The 20,630-nt window shown below is 46.2% G+C and overlaps 2 protein-coding genes across 12 annotated transcripts in view; one reads left to right on the forward strand and one right to left on the reverse strand.

Moving 5' to 3' along the window:
* Nucleotides 1-1,033: 1,033 nt before the first annotated feature.
* Nucleotides 1,034-9,572, forward strand: LYSMD4 (LysM domain containing 4). 5 transcript variants are annotated; one of them, XM_085070368.1, is made up of 3 exons: nt 1,034-1,095; nt 2,451-2,741; nt 6,180-9,572. In XM_085070368.1, exons 2-3 carry the CDS (start codon nt 2,469-2,471, stop codon nt 6,732-6,734), a joined length of 828 nt encoding a protein of 275 aa, XP_084926494.1. In that variant the 5' UTR covers nt 1,034-1,095; nt 2,451-2,468; the 3' UTR covers nt 6,735-9,572. The 5 variants fall into 5 exon arrangements, with proteins under 5 accessions (XP_084926494.1, XP_084926491.1, XP_084926495.1 ...); XM_085070365.1 differs by having other exon boundaries at nt 1,091-1,120; XM_085070369.1 differs by lacking the exon at nt 1,034-1,095 and adding an exon at nt 1,107-1,124.
* MEF2A (myocyte enhancer factor 2A) overlaps nt 8,801-20,630 on the reverse strand; it is an 81,694-nt gene continuing 69,864 nt past the window's right edge. For 4 of the 7 annotated variants that reach the window (XM_085070364.1, XM_085070358.1, XM_085070360.1 and 1 more), the window contains 4 exons: nt 20,445-20,468; nt 16,761-16,887; nt 12,936-13,062; nt 8,801-12,524 (listed from right to left, as the gene is read on the reverse strand). In XM_085070364.1, coding sequence (XP_084926490.1) covers nt 12,179-12,524; nt 12,936-13,062; nt 16,761-16,887; nt 20,445-20,468 — 624 coding nt within the window. In that variant the 3' untranslated portion in view covers nt 8,801-12,178. The remainder of the gene's footprint in view (nt 12,525-12,935; nt 13,063-16,760; nt 16,888-20,444; nt 20,469-20,630) is intronic. The other 3 variants (XM_085070361.1, XM_085070363.1, XM_085070362.1) reach the window with 1 other exon arrangement.

Raw genomic sequence — 20,630 nt, forward strand, 5'->3', positions numbered from 1 at the left:
GAGCCCCAAAGTCCTCTGGCCCAGGGATGGAGGGATGGAAATCCTGTGACCTGCTGGGAGATGGGCTGCTGGCTCAGCCACAGTCCTGCCTGGCCACTCTCCCACCACCCTTTAGTTGTGCTGAAATCCCTCAGTCCCATGAAGGTAAGGGCAGGTAAGAGCTGTGAAGAACAGTTGTTGCTTAAAAAAAATTGTTGATGCCTGTGGAGCCTTTGTTCCTCTCAGTGTGTCACATTTATCAGCTGATGCTGCACCTGATCCATTGGTAGCCAGAGCTGGAGAGCAAATACCCTCTCCTCTTGCCTCCAGTGCTGGGGAAGGCAAAGGGATGGCCAAGGACTGCACTGAGCTTTGATTTAATTCAAAAGCAGGTTTGTCCATCACCTTCAGGTCAGAGAGCAGCCAAACCCCAGGCTGTCCCTCCAGGAGATCTGCACTCCATGGACACTCGAGGGTTGCCTGGTTAAGTGTGACACTGGCAAGGAGAGCATCATTTCTCCTGTCCTGCACCCCAGAAAAGCTTCGGATGTGGAGCTTGCTCACAGTGAGTCCTGAGCTGGGATTTTTAAACATAAACCACGGGTCAGGGGGGCCAAGGCGAGCCTGGCAGTTCGGAGCACAGCTGGAGACACCGCAGAGTGGAAACAACATTGTCACTTTGTAACACTGACACAGTGTGATTGTCATGTTACATATTGACAATGTAATAACTGTAGTGTTACTGTAACAGCGCTGTGTGACGTGTCCGGGGCAGTGACAGCTCAGCCGGGCTGTGCAGGTGTGTGCCGTGTCCCGGGGCAGTGACAGCTCAGCCGGGCTCTGTAGGTGTGTCCCGCTGTCCCGCGGTGTGACATCGCCCGTGGCTCAGCTGTGTCACTTTGTCCCCCGAGCGCTCCGGGCTCTCTCCCCGGCCGGCCGGGACAGGGTGCGCTGGCCCTTTAAGGGAAGCCACACCCCCACCGCCCGCTCCGGCCCCGCCCGCTCACCCCCCCGCCCCTCTGCCAATTCCCAGCTCTCATTGGCTGGCGGCGCTGGGGGGCGGGACCTCGGCGCGGCCCGGCCAATGGGAGGAGCGCTGGGCGAGACGGTGGTCAGGTCGGTGCGGGGCTGATGGCGGCGGGTTCGTGAGGGGGGCGCGGGGAGAGGGGCGGGAACCGGGAACGGGACGGGACCCAGAGCCCTGAGGGGAGCCAGAGCTCTGAGGGGAGCGGGACACCCTGAGGGGAGCGGGGCAGCCTGAGAGGAGCGGGGCCCTTGAGGGGAGCGGGACACCCTGAGGGGAGCGGGACACCCTGAGGGGAGCGGGACACCCTGAGGGGAGCGGGGCCCTTGAGGGGGAACGGGACCCCCTGAGGGGAGCGGGGCCCCCGAGGTGGAGCGGTGCACTCGGAGGGGAGCGGGACCCTCCTCAAGCGCTGAGGGCAGCGAGACCCTCTGAGGGGCGCTGAGGGGATCGGGACTATCCTGAAATGCTGAGGCAATCGGGCTCCCCTGAGGGTATCGGGATCCCCTGAAGTGCTGAGGTCCCCAGAGGAGCTCGGGGAACAGTCTGGCACTCCCTGAGAAGGATCCGTGTCGGGCAGGCCCAGGTGTCCCCCAGCAGCGCCCAGCCGTCCTGCACGTTGCGTTCACCCGGCACAGCTGAGCGCAGCCCGCAGCTGAGGTGCCATGGCCGGCATCGAGAAAATGCCATTAAAGCTTAGTGGTTTCACCTGAAGAACCCGTAGAGGTAGATGGAGAATGTTCAGGTCGAGGTTGTGTGACAATGTGGGGTTTTGTTACCTATACCTGACCCTGGCAACAAATTGTTGGTGGAGCTGAGGATTGGAGAAAAAAAAAACAACCAACTTGCAGCTGCAGGGTGAGCAGTAATTAAAGTGCTCAGGCAGGTTTTGGTCTTCATGCAGCAAAATGAAGCCTTGTTATTCAGGTTGAAGTTAAGTGTAGCTTGAGCTGTCCTTATTAAAAAAAAAATATAAATATATACTTCCAAGAACTTAAAAAGAGGATTTTTAAAGTGTAGAGAATTAAGGACTTAAGAAAAAGGGACTTAAAGGATAACTTTGCTCAGTTTTCAATGTATTTTGGTAGAACTGATGTGTGTTTTGACCATGGTTAAAGACAGTTCACTCAAGTGACTGTGTTGCTTTTTAAGTGAAATTATAGAATGTAGCATTTAAAATATGTAGCAACAAAGTGTTATAAGGGTGTTTCTCCACGGGTAGACAAAAAAAAAGTTAGAATATAATTACTCATTGTTGCAGTTTGTGTACATAACTTTTCTAATAGTGCTGTTAGAATGGCACTTCGGGATTTGCCCCTGGGTACAAGAAACCTTTGTGTGTGTGAGTGTTCACACATGCCAACTTTCTGTGCATTCTCTGAATCTTGCAGGCAAAGAACTAAACACTGGTATTGAGGAAACTAACAACGTCTGGGCTTTGTTCCAGGTGCTGCTGGTGTAAAAGATGAGGCTGAACGAGAGCCGGACGAGATCCTTCCAGGCTCCTGTCACTGTCCACAACTACCCGGGCAGGCAGGTGTATGTGTTTCCCAACGGCCGATCCGACTCGGAGGATTCCTCCGAGGAGGAGCTCAACGTTATGGAATTACGGCCCCGGGGCAAGGAGCAGCAGCGGGGCAGCACTGCCCGGGACAGGCTTGGAGATGTGGTGCTTCTGGAACGGGAGATCACCGAGGGTGATAACCTGAACAAGCTGGCCCTGCAGTACGGCTGTAAGGTAAGGGCTGCCCTGCTTGGTGTGAGTCACCTCAGAGGGGTTTCATGGGCAGCACTTTGCAGAAGGTGTCCTGTGGTCTGGTAGTTTTGCCACTGGAAAGTGTTGGCCCTGTCTGGGCCACAGCATCTGGGTAGAACTGGAGAAAGGCAAAGAAACCCCCAAACAAACGCATAAAAGAGTTCTTCAGCCAGCAGCCTAGGAAGATGTTGTCAGCCTCACTCCCTGCCTGACCTGCTTTCCTGTTTAATTTCAATGACTAAGTGCAGGTTGTACTAAGTTATTTCAGGGAGGGCAAACATTAGGAAGCTGAGTGTAGAAATGAGGGTCAATGCTCTGCTTTCAAGGAACATTGGAGTTTTTAAGGCAAATTTAGCAGTACAAAGAGACACCATGGTTATGGGTGAGGTTTTTGTTTATTTTTTCAAAGGTATCACCTTACATTTTGCAAGGAAGGTCTAACGGGTAGATGTGGAGAGGTGCCAAAGTTCAGTCCAGAGTCCATGTGGTGTCAGTGTGTGGGTTTTGGTTGTTTGCTGTCATCCCAGAGTGTGCGTGGTTCAGGTGCCTGTGGGCAGGAGGGGGGGCGTGTGCACAGTGAGATTTCTCTGAGCTGGAACACACTACAGAACACATTTTCTTTGTTCCAAAGCAGAGCAAAACTGTTGAAAAGTTTAATTACCTGCTCTGAACATTAGAAGCTCCCTGTTTAGCAGTTTGAGCTGTATTTTTAGAGCCTTTATCTGCAAGCTGGACTGTGATTTCAGAGTTCCATGATGCAAACAATTGGACGGTGACCACAGTGGGGATAATGATAGTGGAGCTTTGGCTCCACTGCTGCAATGCAATTGCAGTCTGTCTTGCTTAACCACACAGCAGCTGTGTGGTGCAGCTGAGGCAAGAGGGCTTAGAGGGATTGCAGAATTCCTCCCCTCCCATGCCCTTAGAAACAAAAACAAAACAAAAAGGCACCCTTGTAGGTTCTGCTGACGAGCCTGATGCGTGTGGAGAAGCGAGTCTGGTAGGACTTGAATAGGCCTTGATTGGCCCCAGGAGAGCCTGAGAAGGCAGAGCTGCAGCTTTGCTTGGCTTTGGAGCTGTGACTGTGTGCTGCTCTCAGCAGCACTTGGGCAAGTCACAGCAGTTGGGTGAACTCAGAGGGAGATGCTGAGCAGTTCTTTGGTTTATGGTGTGAAAAGTCCTGCTGTGCCCTCTGCACTGTCACTCAGAGGACCCAGTCCTGTCCCTGCCATGGCTGCTCCTCTGCTGCCCCTCTCCTGGAGCCTTTCAGCCCCTCAAAGGCTCTGCCCAGGGGATAAACAAGCTGCTGGAAGGGACCATGTAGTCAGTGTTCTCCTCCCACAGGAAAAAAACTGTCCTGCTTCCTCCCTCCCTTCCAGAAAAGGCACTTCTGACTTGTTCCAGTCAAATTGAACAGGTACAGAAATTCTTACTGTAAGAGATTTCTGTATTTGTCTTATTTACAGACTGGCACTAACAGTTTTCACAGGTTTTGTTTTATTTGCACAATTGAACAGCTCTTGAAAGGTTACTAGGACAGCAGTGAGGAAGAACTGTAGCCACAAATATATAGACAAATGTGTCTAAAAAATCCAGGATGAACTTCTTGAAATCAATGAGAACTTGACATTAGTTTCAGAATCTGCTTGGACGGGTATTAAAGACAGCACAACAAATAGCTCTGTGTCTGTGCCACAGTTAACTTGGCAGAGATGCAAAGCACTTCAAAATTCTCATTTTTGCTCTTGACCATTTATAGTCCTGGCTTGCTTTTGGCATTGTTCTTAGCTGGGACAAGAGGAGCTCACTGCAGCCAAAGAAATGAGTACAGAAAATAAGCCTAAATGCTTGTGCAGCCCAATCTCTCTCATGCTTCCCATCAGCGTTGTTTGTTGTTTCTGTGTGAGTGCTGCTCTACTTTCTGTTTCTAGAGCCTTAGCACCACACTGCAGTATTTGATTGCAGACACCACGGGGGATATTTACTGTCCCAGTAATTTGTTTTCATTGGAACAAATCCAGAAGTTGGAGCAGCACCTCTGTTAGGAGGCTCTGGGTGAGATTGTTATTTCATAACTAAGAAATTTTGCAGAGTTTAAGTCCAGAGGTTATGCTGAGGCCGGCTGTGAGGAGCCTGAACCAGCAACTGAAGATTTCTTTTGCCTCAGGGTCCCCAGATAAGGTCTTGGATTAAATGTGCCGTTTTCAGAGTTGTCAAGCTTTGCAGAGTAAACATGAGATTCAGACATCCATTCCATCTCTGCCTTTGAGCAGAGTGCTTAGGAGCTAAAGTGGTTTTTTTGTTTTAGCTCCCGAGTTTCCTTGGCAGCCTCAAGTGTGTGAGTGTGCAGTGAATGCAGGTCATGCTGTAATTTCTGAAAGAGCAAAGCGCAGTCCCTGCACTGTGTCTCTTGGGTGTGATGTATGGGACGTGGTTTACCTGTTTGTGTTGCCTTTCTCTTTGGTTTGGCTCTTGCTGTTTTGTGTCCTCCAGCCTTTTCCTCAAGGTTCTTTTGCATCTCCTTGGCAGCTGTGGAGAGCTCCTGGCACACACTGACATCCTGTTTGTGTTTGACAGAGGGTTTAGCACAACTGAGAAGTTGCTGCACTTACTGGGTGGCTGTGAGTGGCCACTGTATTAAACATCTTCTCTTATTTAATGTTAAATAAAGAGACACTGCTTTGCCTTTGTCTTCACACTGCTATTGCCTGTCCCTGTGACTGACACTGCATGTGTGGCTTGTTCTTCCTGCTCTGGGTGGGGACACAGATCACAGACAGGAACTCTACACAGGAACCACTAAAGGTGGTGACGGGAGCACAGAGGTGATTGTCCTTCAGCAAGAGCACTGAGCAGCTCAGGAGGAATGAGCTGGATGAGCTGCTGTCCTGCAGAAGAGAGGTGCTGCTCCAGCAAAGGATGCTCATGCCTGTGTGGGAGATGCTGGCCTGCTCTCCAGGCTTGTGCCCTTGCTTTCAGAGCTGTTGTGCTCCCAAGGTGGAGCTCTGATCACTCTGAAATCATTTCCTGAGCAGGAAATGGATTTTGCCTGCTCACACTGGCATTGTGCTCTCACCTTAAGCAGTGTGTGTAAGGTAGGAGAACTGTTTTAAAAAGGATCTGTTAGAAAGATTCTTCTTGCCTTAACTAAGTGAGAGGAGGGCAAAGAAAGCAAAGGGAATGAAAAGCGATGTGAAGCAAAATGCAGCAGATACAAGAGCACTAGAGGAGGTTGCAGACTGGTTTAACAGGAGCAGGACCTGGAGCACCCCTGGAACAGCCAGGGAATCTCTGCAGAACACCAAACCACTTGGATCAAGGGACTGCTTTTATTCTCTGACGGCTCCTCGCACACTGGTTTTGTAGCTGCTTCCTGCCTTGTCCTGCGCTCACCATTTGTGTCCCTTTTGGATCCCGTAGGTTGCAGATATCAAACGCGTCAACAACTTCATCCGGGAGCAGGACCTGTACGCGCTGAAGTCCATCAAGATCCCGGTGCGGCCGCACGGGCTGCTCACCGAGAGTGCCGAAACCCTGCGGGCGCCCCCGGCAGGACCCGCCCAGCCCGGCCTGACGCGTGTGGAGCTGCCGGAGCCCGAGCCCGGCGCGGGCAGCTCTGCTGGCGGCAGGCGCCTCAGCGAGTACTTCAGGGGCATCGACCAGAGCATCCAGGACGCCGTGCAGGTGGAGGTGCAGCTGAGCACAGAGTACGGCGGCGCGGAGGCGCTGGAGAGGCCGCTGCCCGAGGCGAGGAAGCGGGAGAGCGGGAATGGTGCGGACTGTGGAATCCAGTGGTGGAACGCCGTCTTTATTATGCTCCTGATAGGAATTGTCCTGCCAGTATTTTATATCATCTATTTCAAAACGCAAGGCCTGGTGGCCCACACCTCTAACACAACAGTAACCTCAAATGTTTCAACAGCTGGATTGGAAGGGAAATTACCACAAAGCTCAGTTGTAGGAAAAAAATCGTAAGGGGAAAGGGCAGCCCAACTCCAGCCTCTCCAGCAGTGATGCCCAAACGCTCGTGACTGACTCAAGTGCATCCAGGGGGATACAACAATACAGATTATTTTTATAAGGAGCTGATGATGTAATCCTGAATTTGACTGAAAATGAGGTGATGTGATTTTGATGGAAAAATAAGGATGCTTTGTTGCTTACACAGATCATCACCCAGGTGGCCTAAGAGCTGGGAACTCTGTTGAGGGAAAGCATTTTGTAGCAATTTACTCATTGTGGTTGCTTCAGGTATTTCTTAATGCCGTGAGTAGAAGCAAATCCTTTGCTGCTGAGCTAGAGAGTGCAGTATTAACGTGGTTGGAAATCGTGGGTTGTTTGCATTTTAAGGGAACACTTTTTGCTGGAAAAGGAGGGACTCCTTTTCTCAGAACTGTCATTTTTGTCTCTTGCAGACCATGGTGGTTTTGGCCTGCTTGACCCCAATGATGCCTTCTGGAGCTCCAAGCTGTGTGTGCCAGGGCACAAGGATGCTGCCAGCACCCCACCTTGTCATCCCCCTGTTGATTAGGATGTGTCAGGCCCACCCTGGAAAGGGTGAGCTCAGACCTCTTCCCCTCAGTGAAATCCTTCAGAGATGGGTCTTGAGATCCAGAGATCTGAGTGCAGGATCTGTGCTTTCCCAGGGCACTGCTCTGCCCTGCATGGCCCCAGGTGGGCAGAGGGTGTTGGAAGAGGACAGGAGAGGAGGTGAGAGGAGTCACATGCACTTCTCTCAAGGGCTCGCTTGCTGGCGGGAGGTCTAGTCAGTATTACTTGCTAAAAAACTAATAATAGTGTATAGTGGTGCTTCTGAAACACCTGGGTTCAGTCATGGAATTACTTCCTTGTGTGCAGTCTGGATGGGAGTGAAGTGCTGAGTTGGATGCAGGTTGCAAGGTTCAGGACAGAAGTCCAAGATGAAAGGAGGAGTGAACCCTTTATAGGGCGGGACTGTGAAGGTGCTGATTGTGAAAGGTTTCTCTGAGCTGGCAATGTGCCCTCCTCGCAGGGCAGTGGAGGTGTCAGTCAGGCTCAGGGCTGTGCTCTTCAGGGCCAGTCAGCAAACACTACCTGCTGCAAGGGAGCAGCAAGGGAGGCCTTTGCTAAATAGAAGAATTTGCCTCAGAAATTTGATTCAGCAAATTCCAGGCCTGTGGGCAGAGGTAAAGGCTTTCCTGGAGCCAAACACTAAGGGATTTTGCATGGGCAGGTGCCTGTGGTGCTGAGGGTGAAGGCAGAGCTGGTGGACAGTGCAGGAAGCTGCTGTTTGTTCTCCCCTCAGCCCAACCCCATTTGCAGGTTCCCAGCTGCAGCAGGACCACAGGGCTGCTCCAGCTTCCCTCAGCAGCCCAAGGCCTGCGGGGAAAATCACCTGTGGGACAATCACCTGTTGTACAGGTGTAACCTCAGCCTGGCGGTGTCTGCCTGGAGGGGGAGGATTGAAGCTTCCCCAGTAAGGTGAGGAGCTCCACACCACACAAGCACAACCATGTGCTGTTACAATGAGAACCTGTGTTTCCTGCAGCTCTCAAAAGTGGGAACTGACTTTTGTAAACAAGCACTCCGAAGTATATCTTATACTGAACAAAAACTTGTGTTTTTCTTCTGTGAAGAGCTGTATCTTTGTTCGGGGGAGGGGGGATTCTTACATTTTTAAATAAAGCCACATGAAATAAAAGCACATGAGGCACAGCCTGTGCTTGTTTTGTTACCACAGAGCTGAGCACCTGCTCCTTGCAGCCTCACCTCACCCCTGCAGTGAGGAGCAGGAGTGGCAGCAGCAGCAGGAACCAGGGCTGGAGAGACAGGATGGCCTTGGGCTCTCCCCTCTGCATGGCCCTGCTTTAGCTGCCAGTTTTTTTAAGTGTTCTGTAAAAAGGTTCTTAGCATCAGTCCTTGAGTGTCATAATTAACTCCTGTTGATGAAAATCCTCACAGCTGCAGTTTAAAACCAACACCTCGCACCTGAAGTGGACGTGGAGGGGACAAGGACGCGCCAGACAGGACCATGTGCTCTGCAAACACGAGAGAGGCTGGAGTACACAGTAAAAGCCAGTTATCTTTACTTTAGTGAATGCAGGATACAAATATTTTACAACAACCTCTAGCATTTTCTTAACCATTTGATAAAAAGTTCACTAGAATATTTATTGTATATTGAAGAAAAAACAACACATTCAGGGAAAAAAATTGAGATTAACTTATTTTTTTTCTTAAAAGATTCGTCTCAAGGATGGCAACAAAGTCCAGCTTGTGCCGCCAAACGGCTTATCAGCATTAAACCGTGAACAGCTTCTTGTGAACTGTTGACTACAAACATTTACCAAATACATAAATCTCTTTTAAAAAAGCCATTTTAAATATAGCAAAGCAGTGTTCTCTTGCACAGCAAAGTGAAGAAAGGTTCTACTAAGATTTAAATGTTTACATTGGTTAAGTCTTTCTTTCACATTCGGATTTAACTTCTGCCCAGGATCAATTGTTAGGAGTTGTTTTGTTCCTTATTTACTATGTATTTCTTGTGCGCACAGTAACTCGCAAGTTTCTGATGCATTAGTGTCCTTGGAGGGAAGGCAAGGCTAAAGCAGTTCTCTCTGACGAGTCCCTGACAACGTGGCGTTCTCAAAACTATCGTGAGAGCTCGAGGATGGAGGTGATTTGTCACAACAGAGATAAAAATATTAACTCATTCAGACCTGACTGGGTTCAGCCCAGGATTGGATCCACTTGCACTTCAGTCAGCAGAGATAATTTTAAAAAGCTTTTTTTTTTACCTGTTGAAATATCTGTGCTATGTCATCTTCTTTTTTTTTTTTATAAAACATTTTTACAATTTCTAAAAAAGTATGTTTCAAAGTGAGTTACTTCTTATTAAAAACCAAGATTCCCATGTCCTCGGTGGCAGGAGGTGCTCCCCGAGACCGGAGGGCTGTGGAAGGACATTTCTGCTGGGCCTGGGGCAGCACAGGGCCACTCCCTGGCCCAGCTCTTTAGAACTGATTCTTTTTATTTCTTAATTCATTGGTGCAATTTCAATACAAACTCTAACCCTTGTGTAGCTTTGTCTTTAAGAAAACAGTAGTAAGTACTGTTTAAAAACCTGCATAGAAATAAAGACTATTGAGATACAGTCAGCAAAGCCATCTGATAAGGCACACAAGAAAATAGACAGTAAATGTGAATGCAGAACTCCCACTCGGATGTACAGCAAAGTTCATACAGGTGCATAAATCATGGAACTCACATCACTGGTCAGAGCAGCAAAAGGTTCATGGGAGCAGCAAGTGAATTGGGTCACTCGGGAGCACAGCAGCCATTGGGACATGTCCTGTTTGCCTCCAGGCTCCTGCCAGCCGGGACCAACCCCGAAATGGGGAGAGCTCCAAGGGAAGAGCTGCAAGGGACTGGAGCCTGTGCAGGTTTGACGTTGCCAGGACAACTGGGGACAGGGCTGGAGGCCACAGGTACCACCCAGGGGCAGCTGGCCCTGCTGCACCACCCTTCTCACCCCTCCACTACAGCATCGAGGGATCTTCTTAACTGCAAAAAAATAAAAAAACAGAGCCCAAGCAAAAATGTAATAAATATCAGGGCTTAACTCTGAAGAGTTTGGGCAACACCAGAGCACTGCAGCTTCCACCCAGAACTAGCACTGCCAGCCTGGAGGTGACTGGGAGCACAGGCAGGATCACAGCCCTGCATCCAACACCAAACCTGCTCCCAGCCCTGTCTCGCGGCACAAGGGGGCTCTGCATTCCTCCCTCTGTCTCGGAAGCAGCACATTTTTTCCCAAACCACTTGCCAACTCACAAAACCTTTTGTGCTCCTCTGATATGTGTCATTTCCCTATCATGAGAAATTAGGTCAAGTTTTTCCACTGTTTTTTTTTCCTCCTCGGAAGAGGCAGCTTTAAAATGATGCCTTAAAATGTGTTGTAACAGATTTTTTATATTTATGCAGGATGAACTTAACACCGGATTTTTTTTTTTTTGCCACTTTGCTATTTATATACATATATATAAAATGTATAATGAAGCTTAACCATACAGCACAGAGATTACAATTGAACGGCACACATTCACCACCAGTGAGGGGGCCAACCCCTTTATACACCCTCTGAAAAATCTGGATAATAATATTAATAATAATTAAAATCCAAAGAAAGTACAGTATATTTAACAAAATAGTAAATATTAAACAGTGAATACTCTACTTAATAAGGACCTCGCCTTGTTTCAAGTTGGCGTCAATCCACAAAAATATACTTTTTAATCTGGTGACCGTACAATACATAGGTACTTACACCAAAGGTGATAATATATTTAGGATGCTATATACACAAAGAGTTTGGCTCAAATTTAAATTTACATATAAGTGTTCATGGCTTATTTTTCCCCCAAGGTTCCGCCTGCAAGTTTTTCCTTTTCATCTTTGAAAGCAAAAACTAGAAAGTCAAAATAAGATAAAACTATACTCTACAAAAAAGCTACAACATACAGCTTTGGCTTATATAAATAATTCATAGCAGAATGTGTTCAAAAGTACTGTATATAACTTTATATATAGTCTTCAATTCATTAGGGTATTGTTTTCTTTAATATAAAATATACATGAGCTAAAATCCGTTTCTATATTTTTCAAAGGTATGAACGTAAAAACAAATTTGTCAAACATCTTCCAATTATAACTTAATATATTAATTTTATTTTGTTAATGTTCTATTTTCTAGGCTAATATTTTCTGAATATTTCATGCGAGTTCTCTATGTCTCTCTTTCACTCATTAAAAAAATCACTTCTTTGACCCAATACACTATCTTTTTTTTTTTGCACGTGCAAAACAGGGTTTTTGTTTTTGTTTTTTTATTTCTTATAGCATCAGCCCTTCTCCATGCACCCTCTGCAATAGAGACCCATGCCAGGTTGGGTAATAGAAAGGTCAGTTTATGTACAGTATTGCTTTCTTCTTCCTGCTTTTCTACTGCTCTGCTGCTACAAAGCAATTATTTCTTAACTACGAGTAACCATAGAGCTGACTACACACAGGGACAGTACTACAGGCGAGCCCTCGCTCGGGTCGGGTGTGGAGGAGGAGGAGACACTGCGGGGACAGCGCTCTGCCAGGGCCGGGCTGGGGTTACACACAGTCCAGGTAAGTGCCAGACTAGAGATCAAACCTACGGGATTGTTCTGATACGTTTTACCAAGGGACATCTGCAGCTATACAAGAGTTTGTCGTAAGTGCCTGATGATTGGTGTATGCTACACACACTAGCACATATATATGCATGTGAAGATATATATATGCACGTATGTATATACATATAAATATACTTATTCACGTCCTTATTTATAAATTTAGATATGTCAGGACAGTTCATTTTGAGAACGCAAAGCTGAAAGGGCGACACGGCGGGTTTATGTCACCCACGTGTCCATCCTCATCCGTTTTACCGAGGGGCTCTCTCGATCCTCCGCGTTGGGCGGCCGGCCCAGCACGACGGGCGAGTGGAAGTCGCTGCGGGGATCCTCGCGGTCGCTGCCGTCGTAGGAGCTGCTGGAGCTGCTCAGGCTGTCGACAGGGGAACGCCCCAGCTCCTGGCGCGACGGCGGCGGCGGAGGCTGCTGCGGCTGCGGCTGCTGCGGCGGGAAGCCGGAGGGGGTGACGCGGTCCCGGGGAGGGGAGATCGGTTCAGATTTGATGTTGATGTTTTGGTTGGTGTTAATGGATAGATTTGAACCCTGAGATAGCTGGCTGCCAGTGCTGGGAAGAGAAAGGTGCAAATAAGGAAATGCAAGAAATGAAAACCGAGTGACAATTCACGTGATTACAACGGTGAGGCCTTGGGGCTCAGCACATAAATAAATGCACCTTACTGGGAAGAGCAAAGTGGAAAAACCATTAATTAAAGGTCTGAGCTGCATTTACAGAAGTTCAGAACAAACAAATATTTCCTATTGCCAAACATTTCAGTCATCACATAGATGCCTCCTCAGTGAGAAGCTGAGCCTGCAGGGACACAGCTCATTAGCTGGAGGCTGCAGGTGACTGAAGGGACAAACACCCCAACACAAGAATGTTTTGCAGCACTGACAAGAGGCTAAAATGTGCTGAATATTCTCTTGGTGCAGCCAGTGCTGCTGCCCTGCACAGGGAGGGACCCTGGGTACTTACACAAGAGAGCTGAGGGCCGCGGGACCGAGGTGGTGCTGCTGCCAGGCAGACACCTGCCCCAAGGACAGCATTCCTGGGGAGTTAAATCCCTGCAGGGCAGACAGGTCTGCGCTAGTCAAGGAGTAATCTAAGAGGGAAAAACAAATAAACAACAAAGTAATGTATAGGGGGCTTTATATATGTAACATACATGTATAAATAAACACAAAGGCTTTCTGCCCAAAACAAATAAAGGCAGCTGATCCAAAGAAATCCAAACATTAACTCTCTGAAGTCTGGGAGCAATCCTGCCAACCTCACAGGGAGCTTAACAGTACAGAGGCCTCCAAAGGAGAATTCTTTTGCATTCTGCTTTCAGTTCCTACATGTTGCTGTCTTGGAGCTTCTTCCAAACCCACAGGTACAAACATTAATGCATTGTATATAGACAGGTGTGCACCTTACAGGAACATTTGGCATTTTTGAAGACTTTTCCTTCCATGGACATTTCAAAATTAAATTAAAAGGGAAGAATCCATGAGAGGCACTAGACAGGGATGGTGGATCTCACACTGAATTCACTGCATTCACCTGGGCTGTGGTTCAGGTGCCAGGTGGGAGGCAGCAGTTCCTCAGACAAGACCAAGGTACCCTTTGAGTGGCTCATGATGCCACAGAGCCCCTGGTGCTGCAACCTCCATCCAAGCCCAATGGAACAGCATTGCCCTGGCAGGCCAGGGACTCTGGAAAGGCAGGACAGAGGCCGAATACCCAAACCCCAGTGACCCCTCAGTGCAGTCCTGCTGTACCACATCACATCCTCCCCCTCCCCACAGTATCACTCCTTAATTCAACTGTCATCTCTGTATCACGTAAACAAAAGAAACCTCTTTATGTGGAGCAAGAAAACATCATTCTTTAGAAGTATAACTCAAATGGAGACCAAAGAATTTGATCTATTCCAACCCCAGAGCAGCAGCTGGGCTGCTGCAAGGCTCCCTCACTTCTCACTACATTCACAGAACTGAATGTGTTTTCACTTGATCATCACTCATGTTTTCTTTCAGGTTTGAAAACAAAGTCAAACTCTTCTCTGCTTTTAATTATTTTGTAATAAAGCTTCCTTAAAATAATTTTTAGTCTCTTGAGAATGGGACAAAATGTGAGCAGCCAAACTCACTCTGTACTGCCAAGGAGAGGAACCAAACATTCCATTTCAGTTGGGTTTGGCTTTGATTTGTGTTTGGGGGCTTTGGGGTTTTTTTAATAGTAGTACTGTGCTAAAATGCCACCACTATTACAATCTCTCTCCTGAGAGGATCCTTCTCAGGATCCTCTCTCCCATCTACTGACCTGCTTGCTGTAGATAAATTCAAAATCTCCCTAAAACAGCTCATATTGGGAGGAGAATCCAGGGCCAGCAGGGTCCTGTGCTGTCAGAGACAAACACACATCCCTGCAAGAACCTTCCTGAAGGCCTCAGGAGTCCCAGCTGCTCCCAGCAGGTGAAGCTCCTTAGGCTGCCTTTTCATTTTAATTTCTTCTCAGCTGACACTTCTACTGAAACTCTGAAAACCCTCACATGTATTTCTGCACAGCTTCAGAAAGGTTTGTCCCAAGATGATTGACCCAAAAAGCCCCTTTTGCAAGACTAAAATTGAATCTCAAAAATAAAAAAAGAAATAAAAACTGAGCAGCCCCTCCAGTGACCCAGCCATGCACTGAGCCTTCAAAGCAGCCAGGCCTAAACAACTGCCAAGTGCAGCCCCTGCAAGCACTGCAGATGGATGTGCTGGGCTGATGGGATTTGTCAGTGCAGACCTGAAGGAAATGTTGATAGGAATTCAGTTCCCATGTAATTTTTTTCCATTGCAATTACAGCTTTTATGACCATGGACAATTAACTTCTGATACTTTAAACAGAGTATGTCTGGTGACAGGGCTTTGAGGAGGTGTTTTTCCAAAGAGTACATATGTCACTACACAATTAGCTGCATTATTAATTCCCTAAATAATCACATATCTGCTGGCAGTGACAAGAGAACAAGCCCTGCTGCACGAGTGACCTGATGTGAGATGAAGTTGTACAGACAAGATCATCTTCTGCAGAAACCATCGCTGCTGTGACCTCCACAGGCAGCACTGGGAAGTTTGTGCCTTTGCAAAACAACTGACCTGAAACCAGGAATTTATTTATGGCTTGGTGTGCTCTGCTCAGGTGTCACTTACTAATTAACTGATTGCTGGAAGTTTTAATTTTTTTTTAATGCCTGGACTGTTTTAGAACCAGTAACTCAGTTGGTTCTGGCCCTTCCTCCAGCAGTCTGTAGAATACCAAACAGATTATATAAAATAGGATATTCATGAAACACTGATATCCAACATTTTAATTAAAGATCCAAGAGCTGAAGCTATCCCTTCCAGCCCTGAAAAAAACAACCCCTATCAACCCAGAAAAACAATTAAGGTATTTAAATTTTATCTTAGTCCTTGAACTGCAAAAGTGAAATTGTACCATAACTGGTGACTACCCTGAGAATCCCCAGGCGACAATTTGGTTTCAACATCAAATTTCTTCCTGCAAATCCCCTGAAAGGTTCAATCTAACAGAAACGATTCTAAAGTGCGTGAAAACCACTAAAGGCTAAAAGCTTTAGACAAATTATTTGCATTATCAAAGGAAATGGGCTGGAGCTTCAAATCACATCCCAGCGATACCAGCACTTGTCCATTGTGAAGGACATGAGTTCCCATTGTCTTTGCTAGTTCCTGAGATGCCCAATGCAGCCCCTCTCAGCTTTGGGGTGTTTTAGCCACCAGCTTACAGGTTCTTCTGGATGAGGGATGCACCCAGCACTGCTTCCTGAAACAATATCCAACTGGACAGAAGGGATGTGTCAGGTGAAACTCAGTGTGGCTCTGCTGAGCAGGACCAGAATGGTTTGCTTTGAACAGCCACTGAACACAAGGGCTGAACCACCTCTGGAGCAAGAGTCAACCCAAAATCTGCATGTGCAGCTAACTCACACTTCAACTGATCATCCAAAGCAAGTGACTGCTCTCCATGATGCTGCTCCTGCAGCCCAACTCCTGCACTCTCTGCTTCACACTTCACTCCTCAGGGCAGCTGTGCTTGCATTGAGTTCAACAACTGGGCTGGTGCTGCTGCAGGGCAAATACAGCCTCTGGCTGATGGGTGTGAGCAGAACAGTCCCAGCTCAGCCCCCGGCTGTGGGTGCACAGTGCCCTCTGGGCACTGCCAGCTAACGAGCTCATTAGCACAAAAAGACAAAGGATGTGAGGTGCTTGGCTGGCAAAACTAAAAACTGCAGTGAAACTTGCAAAGCTAAGAGTGGAGAAAATGTATGAAATGTCATCTCTGGGGGGTGTATGGAATTCCACCACTACCCTAGTGGATGTTGGACAACCCTTTTGGTGAAGAAATCTTCCCCAATATCCCCAATAAACCTCCCCTTGTGCAACCTGAGGCCACTATTTCCTCATATTCTATCACTTATTACTTGACTTTCATTAACTACTTTCCCAACCAGCAAACCACTCATCACTTTTACATTACCAAATGCCTTGCATCACACCCAGCTTGGACAAGAAGTAGTTTTAAGGTCCCGCAGACAATAAAAGGAGCTGAAAACAGAAACACTGAAGTATCAGCTATTGCCTAAACGTGAGGCACTCCAGTTCCCCGCGGGATCACTACAGGCTCAGTTTTGATGAATAAGAACCTTCATTTGAACTGGAGAGGAAAATAAAGAGTCACAGAAATGCAAATTTCCCGGGCTTTTGAACGGTGTGGCTGCAGCCCCAGCCCGACCCCAGCATGCTTACCAGTGTTGTAGGCAGTGGGCATGGCCGAGTACACGAGTCCCTGCGGCGGCAAGCTCGGAGTCGTCACCGACACCACGGGGGTGGCCAGGGGCTGCGTGGACTGAGAACTGCTTATCCTTTGGGTGTTCTGCCAGGGAGGGAAATAACAACACCTTGTGAGACCAGAGAGAGCAGTGGGAAATGCAGTGCTAGTGTGACAGAGCATTCCATTCAAATGTGCTGCTTCGCTGTGTGTTTGAGTTAGGAACACATCCTTTTTGTCAGGATTGGTTTTCTAAACAAGCTCAAATATTTCAAGACAACCAAAATGATCTTGGCAAACTGAAATGAAAAATTAATTCAAGGCTCACTGGGCCACTTCCCAAGCATGCAGATTTCAACAGTGTTAGAGTTGTAGGACACACAAAAATAAATGCAATTTCTTAGGGATACACCCAACAATTCTCAGAAGTTCTTAAGTGATTTAAGAGTTTTCAGTCTTATTTTAAAAGGGGTTTTAGTGCAGATGGCGAGGTACAGTTCCACCAGAAGAGATTCTCCCACTTCACAGTTGTTTATCCAATCTTCCAAATTTCAGCTGCCAGTTTTGACACTGTGCTGACTACACCTGTCCTGAAAGGAACACAGAGATCTTCTAAATTTGTGTTGATAAGACTTCAGTGATAAAATAATCTTGCTGTTCCCATGGTTCCTGAGAAACTGAGAGAGTACTTGTTACAATGCAGATATGTTTCCAAGCAAATGACATTGGAGTTCACAAAGAGCAACTGTGCTTTTTTGACAGGGAAAACAGCTAAACTAGATTGTTTCACATTGTTCAACTGTGGGCACAATTTGGCTTTTTAATGACAGTCGTTCTTTCCATGTACTGGAATGAACATCTGCAGCAAACATATCACTCAAACTAAGCTCTAACCAAACTTGCTGGTTAGAAAATTCATTAAACACTGTGGTGAACAGCAGCAGACAACAAAGCTGCTGCCACAGAACGTTCTGCTCTCCATGGAGGCAACTGTAAATCTTCCTTCAAAATATGAGGTTCAACACCATTTGGCCATGCCAAATACTGACAAGAACAGAAAATGTTAGGATTTTTATTTTTCAACAACAGATGTTTACTTTCATCTGCAGAATTCTTAGAACTAGCTGCAGTCTCTACATCCTGTATTTCTACAAGGAGCTGGGTTTCAATCTGCTGGAAATATGTTTTTTAAACCAAACCTCTATCTCTGAAAAAATATTTTCAACAAAAGGAGCAGTTTTTCATCTCTTTGGTAGGGATCCATTTCGTAGCTTTGTAAGACTGAAGTTACTACTCCTTTCCCTTATTTCAGGTACAGGTATTTCAGGATCTGCACCACTTAACTTTTTTCTCCACTCTGATCTTGAGAGAATGAGCAGCATTAAAAATGCATCATTCCCTTAAAAATATCAGAATGAGCAGGTACAGAAATGGGGCTGTATTCAATTTTAAGCTTAAATTTATGAAGATGAATTGAGGGTTATCAATCTTGTATCTTTCCCATTTAAAGAAAGAAATATATATCACAGCTTGCACATTAAAATTAGCTGCAGCTTTCACTCGAAGGCTGCCAGCTTCTGATCTCTCTTGTGTCTGGCTGCTCTTGAATTCCCCACCTTTGAGCCTCCCAAGGATTTGGGGGCTCTTTGGTATTTGTTGCCAAACACACACATTGGCAGATGTGCCCATTCTGCCTCTGAGCTCCCAGCTTTCAAAGCTCCAAGTCCCAGAGAAAGTCCCTCTGATTTTCTGTAATTGATCCCTTTAAATCACTTATGTACTTCTGAAAATCTCCCCTAGACCAAGTTTATCTGGCATAAAGAGATGTTATTAGAGCAGATTTTTGTGTCTGTCAGGAATTGACCTTTCTCCAAAGCTTTCTTGGATGGCTGCCTATAAAGTTGGGATTACTGTATAATGGAAAAGTAAAGAGGAATATACTGGGAAACAATCCAGACCAAAGGATTTCCTCATGGGATTTTTTTTTTGAGTGGCTAATAAAGGTGGTTTTCTGAGGTAAATTCTTTCTGATTATAATTCCTGGAACACTCAGCCACACAAAGACACTAAGAAATATTTAGAAGTGCCCAATGTTTTTCGTACTTGGAGATTCATGACATATGTCAGGATTTTTTTTTTTTTAACTGGTGCAAATGTAGCAGTAAGAATTCAATATCTTTATTTCATGCTATGCTACCGTTGGTAGCTGTTTTTCATATTCAGTGCTCAGTTCCAACCACACAGAGCTGGGATTTGGAACTGCTTCCCAGCACTGGAATGAGCATAAACCAGAGCACTGCAGGCGCAGCTTGTGTTTCTTTGCCACGTTTGAGGCAGAAGTGCACCTTTCCTTTGTGTGAGTGTTGCTGTGCCAGAGCTGATGGCAGTTTCAGAGCCACTAGATGGCCCACGCTGCTCAGAGATGCACAGCACAGAGCAGCTCCATCGCCCATCCTGCACAGAGCACAGCCTGGGGCAGCTGGGGATCCCTCAGTGCAAGGGCTTTAATTGGCTTTAATCCCAGTTGCAATGACATCTTGGTTTGGTCTTTTTACACTGAGCTTTTGTTGTTGCACTGAAAACCAGACACTCCTCTCTGAAGGTGAGAGGAAAGTGTGAGAGTTGTTTAACTGCTTGATAAACAAGACATCCCAATAACCCTTAAAAACTTCAGTATTGAATTTCAAAAGCCATTTTCCCTTACTTTTTAAATCTCATTTTCATGTTTAAGGTAAAAATCAACCAGTAGCATGCATTCATCAAGAAAATTTATCTAAATCACTACATTTTCCATGCTTTCATGCAATTAGAGCCTCATATTAGCAACAGGTCCATGTTCATCAACAAATCAAGGTCTGCAATAGGTCAATTTCTCTGTGAATCTGACACAGCATCTTCTGCCTGGTTTGTGCCACAGCAGCCAAACAATTTGCAAATTGCTCTAAAAATAAGTTACGCATTATTTTAGCCCTACGTTAATTTTCCAGACAGAATGCCAAATGTTAAAACCTTTGGGGGAAAAAAAAAATAGAAAACACACAAATCCCAAGAGTTTCCTTTTAAAAGCAAAATATCTTTCCACTGGAAAAAAAGGTAGAATTATTCATTTGCAATTCTCTGTTCCTTTTGGTAAACAGGGAACACCCCTGTGGTTTGATAATCTCACGCAGGATGAAATAATTCTAACCTCCAAAAAGGTGACCTCACCAGCAATGATGTCATCTCCTTGAAAGGAAGAGAAGTAACACAGGGCTGGTGTTACAATCTGAAGAACTTCACAAGTGAAGCCACTTTCTAAAAATATTCCAAAAATTTAGGGGATGGGAAGTGATTATTTACATTTTATATAGAAGGCAGTACAAATCCTATACACATGGACAGTTACTTTGTAAGGCTCTTTTCCAATGTTCCCTCCAAGAAAAACAGAAACATTTTCAGGAAAAAAAAAAATAGAAGTTTACAAATGGCAAGCGCTGACTTTGGATGTGTTTTCAACTTGAATTGGTCGGGTTTTGAGTTTGATAAAACAAATGTATTTTTGTCTGCTACCAAGGGAACACTGGAATTATTTAAAATATGTAATGAAACTACAGTTAAAAAGCTGTAGTGAAAGACATTTCCAGCATCTTGCTGTCTCTCAGCAAACAGCAGCCCAAACTCACCAACTCCAATTCATCCTCCTCCGACTGTACTCAGCAAACAAGAGGGATAACACAGTTACTAAAAATAGCATTGCTTTCAAATGAAAGAAAAAGTCACGTTTGTGCTTCAGGATTTTGATTCATTTTAATTAATCATGTGGATTTGCCACCTGATTCTGTAGATAACACTGCTAGAAATGTAATACT

The sequence above is a fragment of the Lichenostomus cassidix genome, chromosome 10 (assembly GCF_008360975.1).
Source record: "Lichenostomus cassidix isolate B80296 chromosome 10, HeHo_3.0, whole genome shotgun sequence".
NCBI lineage: Eukaryota > Metazoa > Chordata > Aves > Passeriformes > Meliphagidae > Lichenostomus > Lichenostomus cassidix.

What these genes read in the sequence shown, in the direction of transcription:
- LYSMD4 (XM_085070368.1), top strand. Translation starts at nt 2,469, where the DNA reads ATGAGGCTGAACGAGAGCCGGACGAGATCCTTCCAGGCTCCTGTCACT. An exon ending in CCCTGCAGTACGGCTGTAAG is followed by an intron (nt 2,742 to 6,179) that starts GTAAGGGCTGCC and finishes TGGATCCCGTAG; the next exon opens with GTTGCAGATATCAAACGCGT.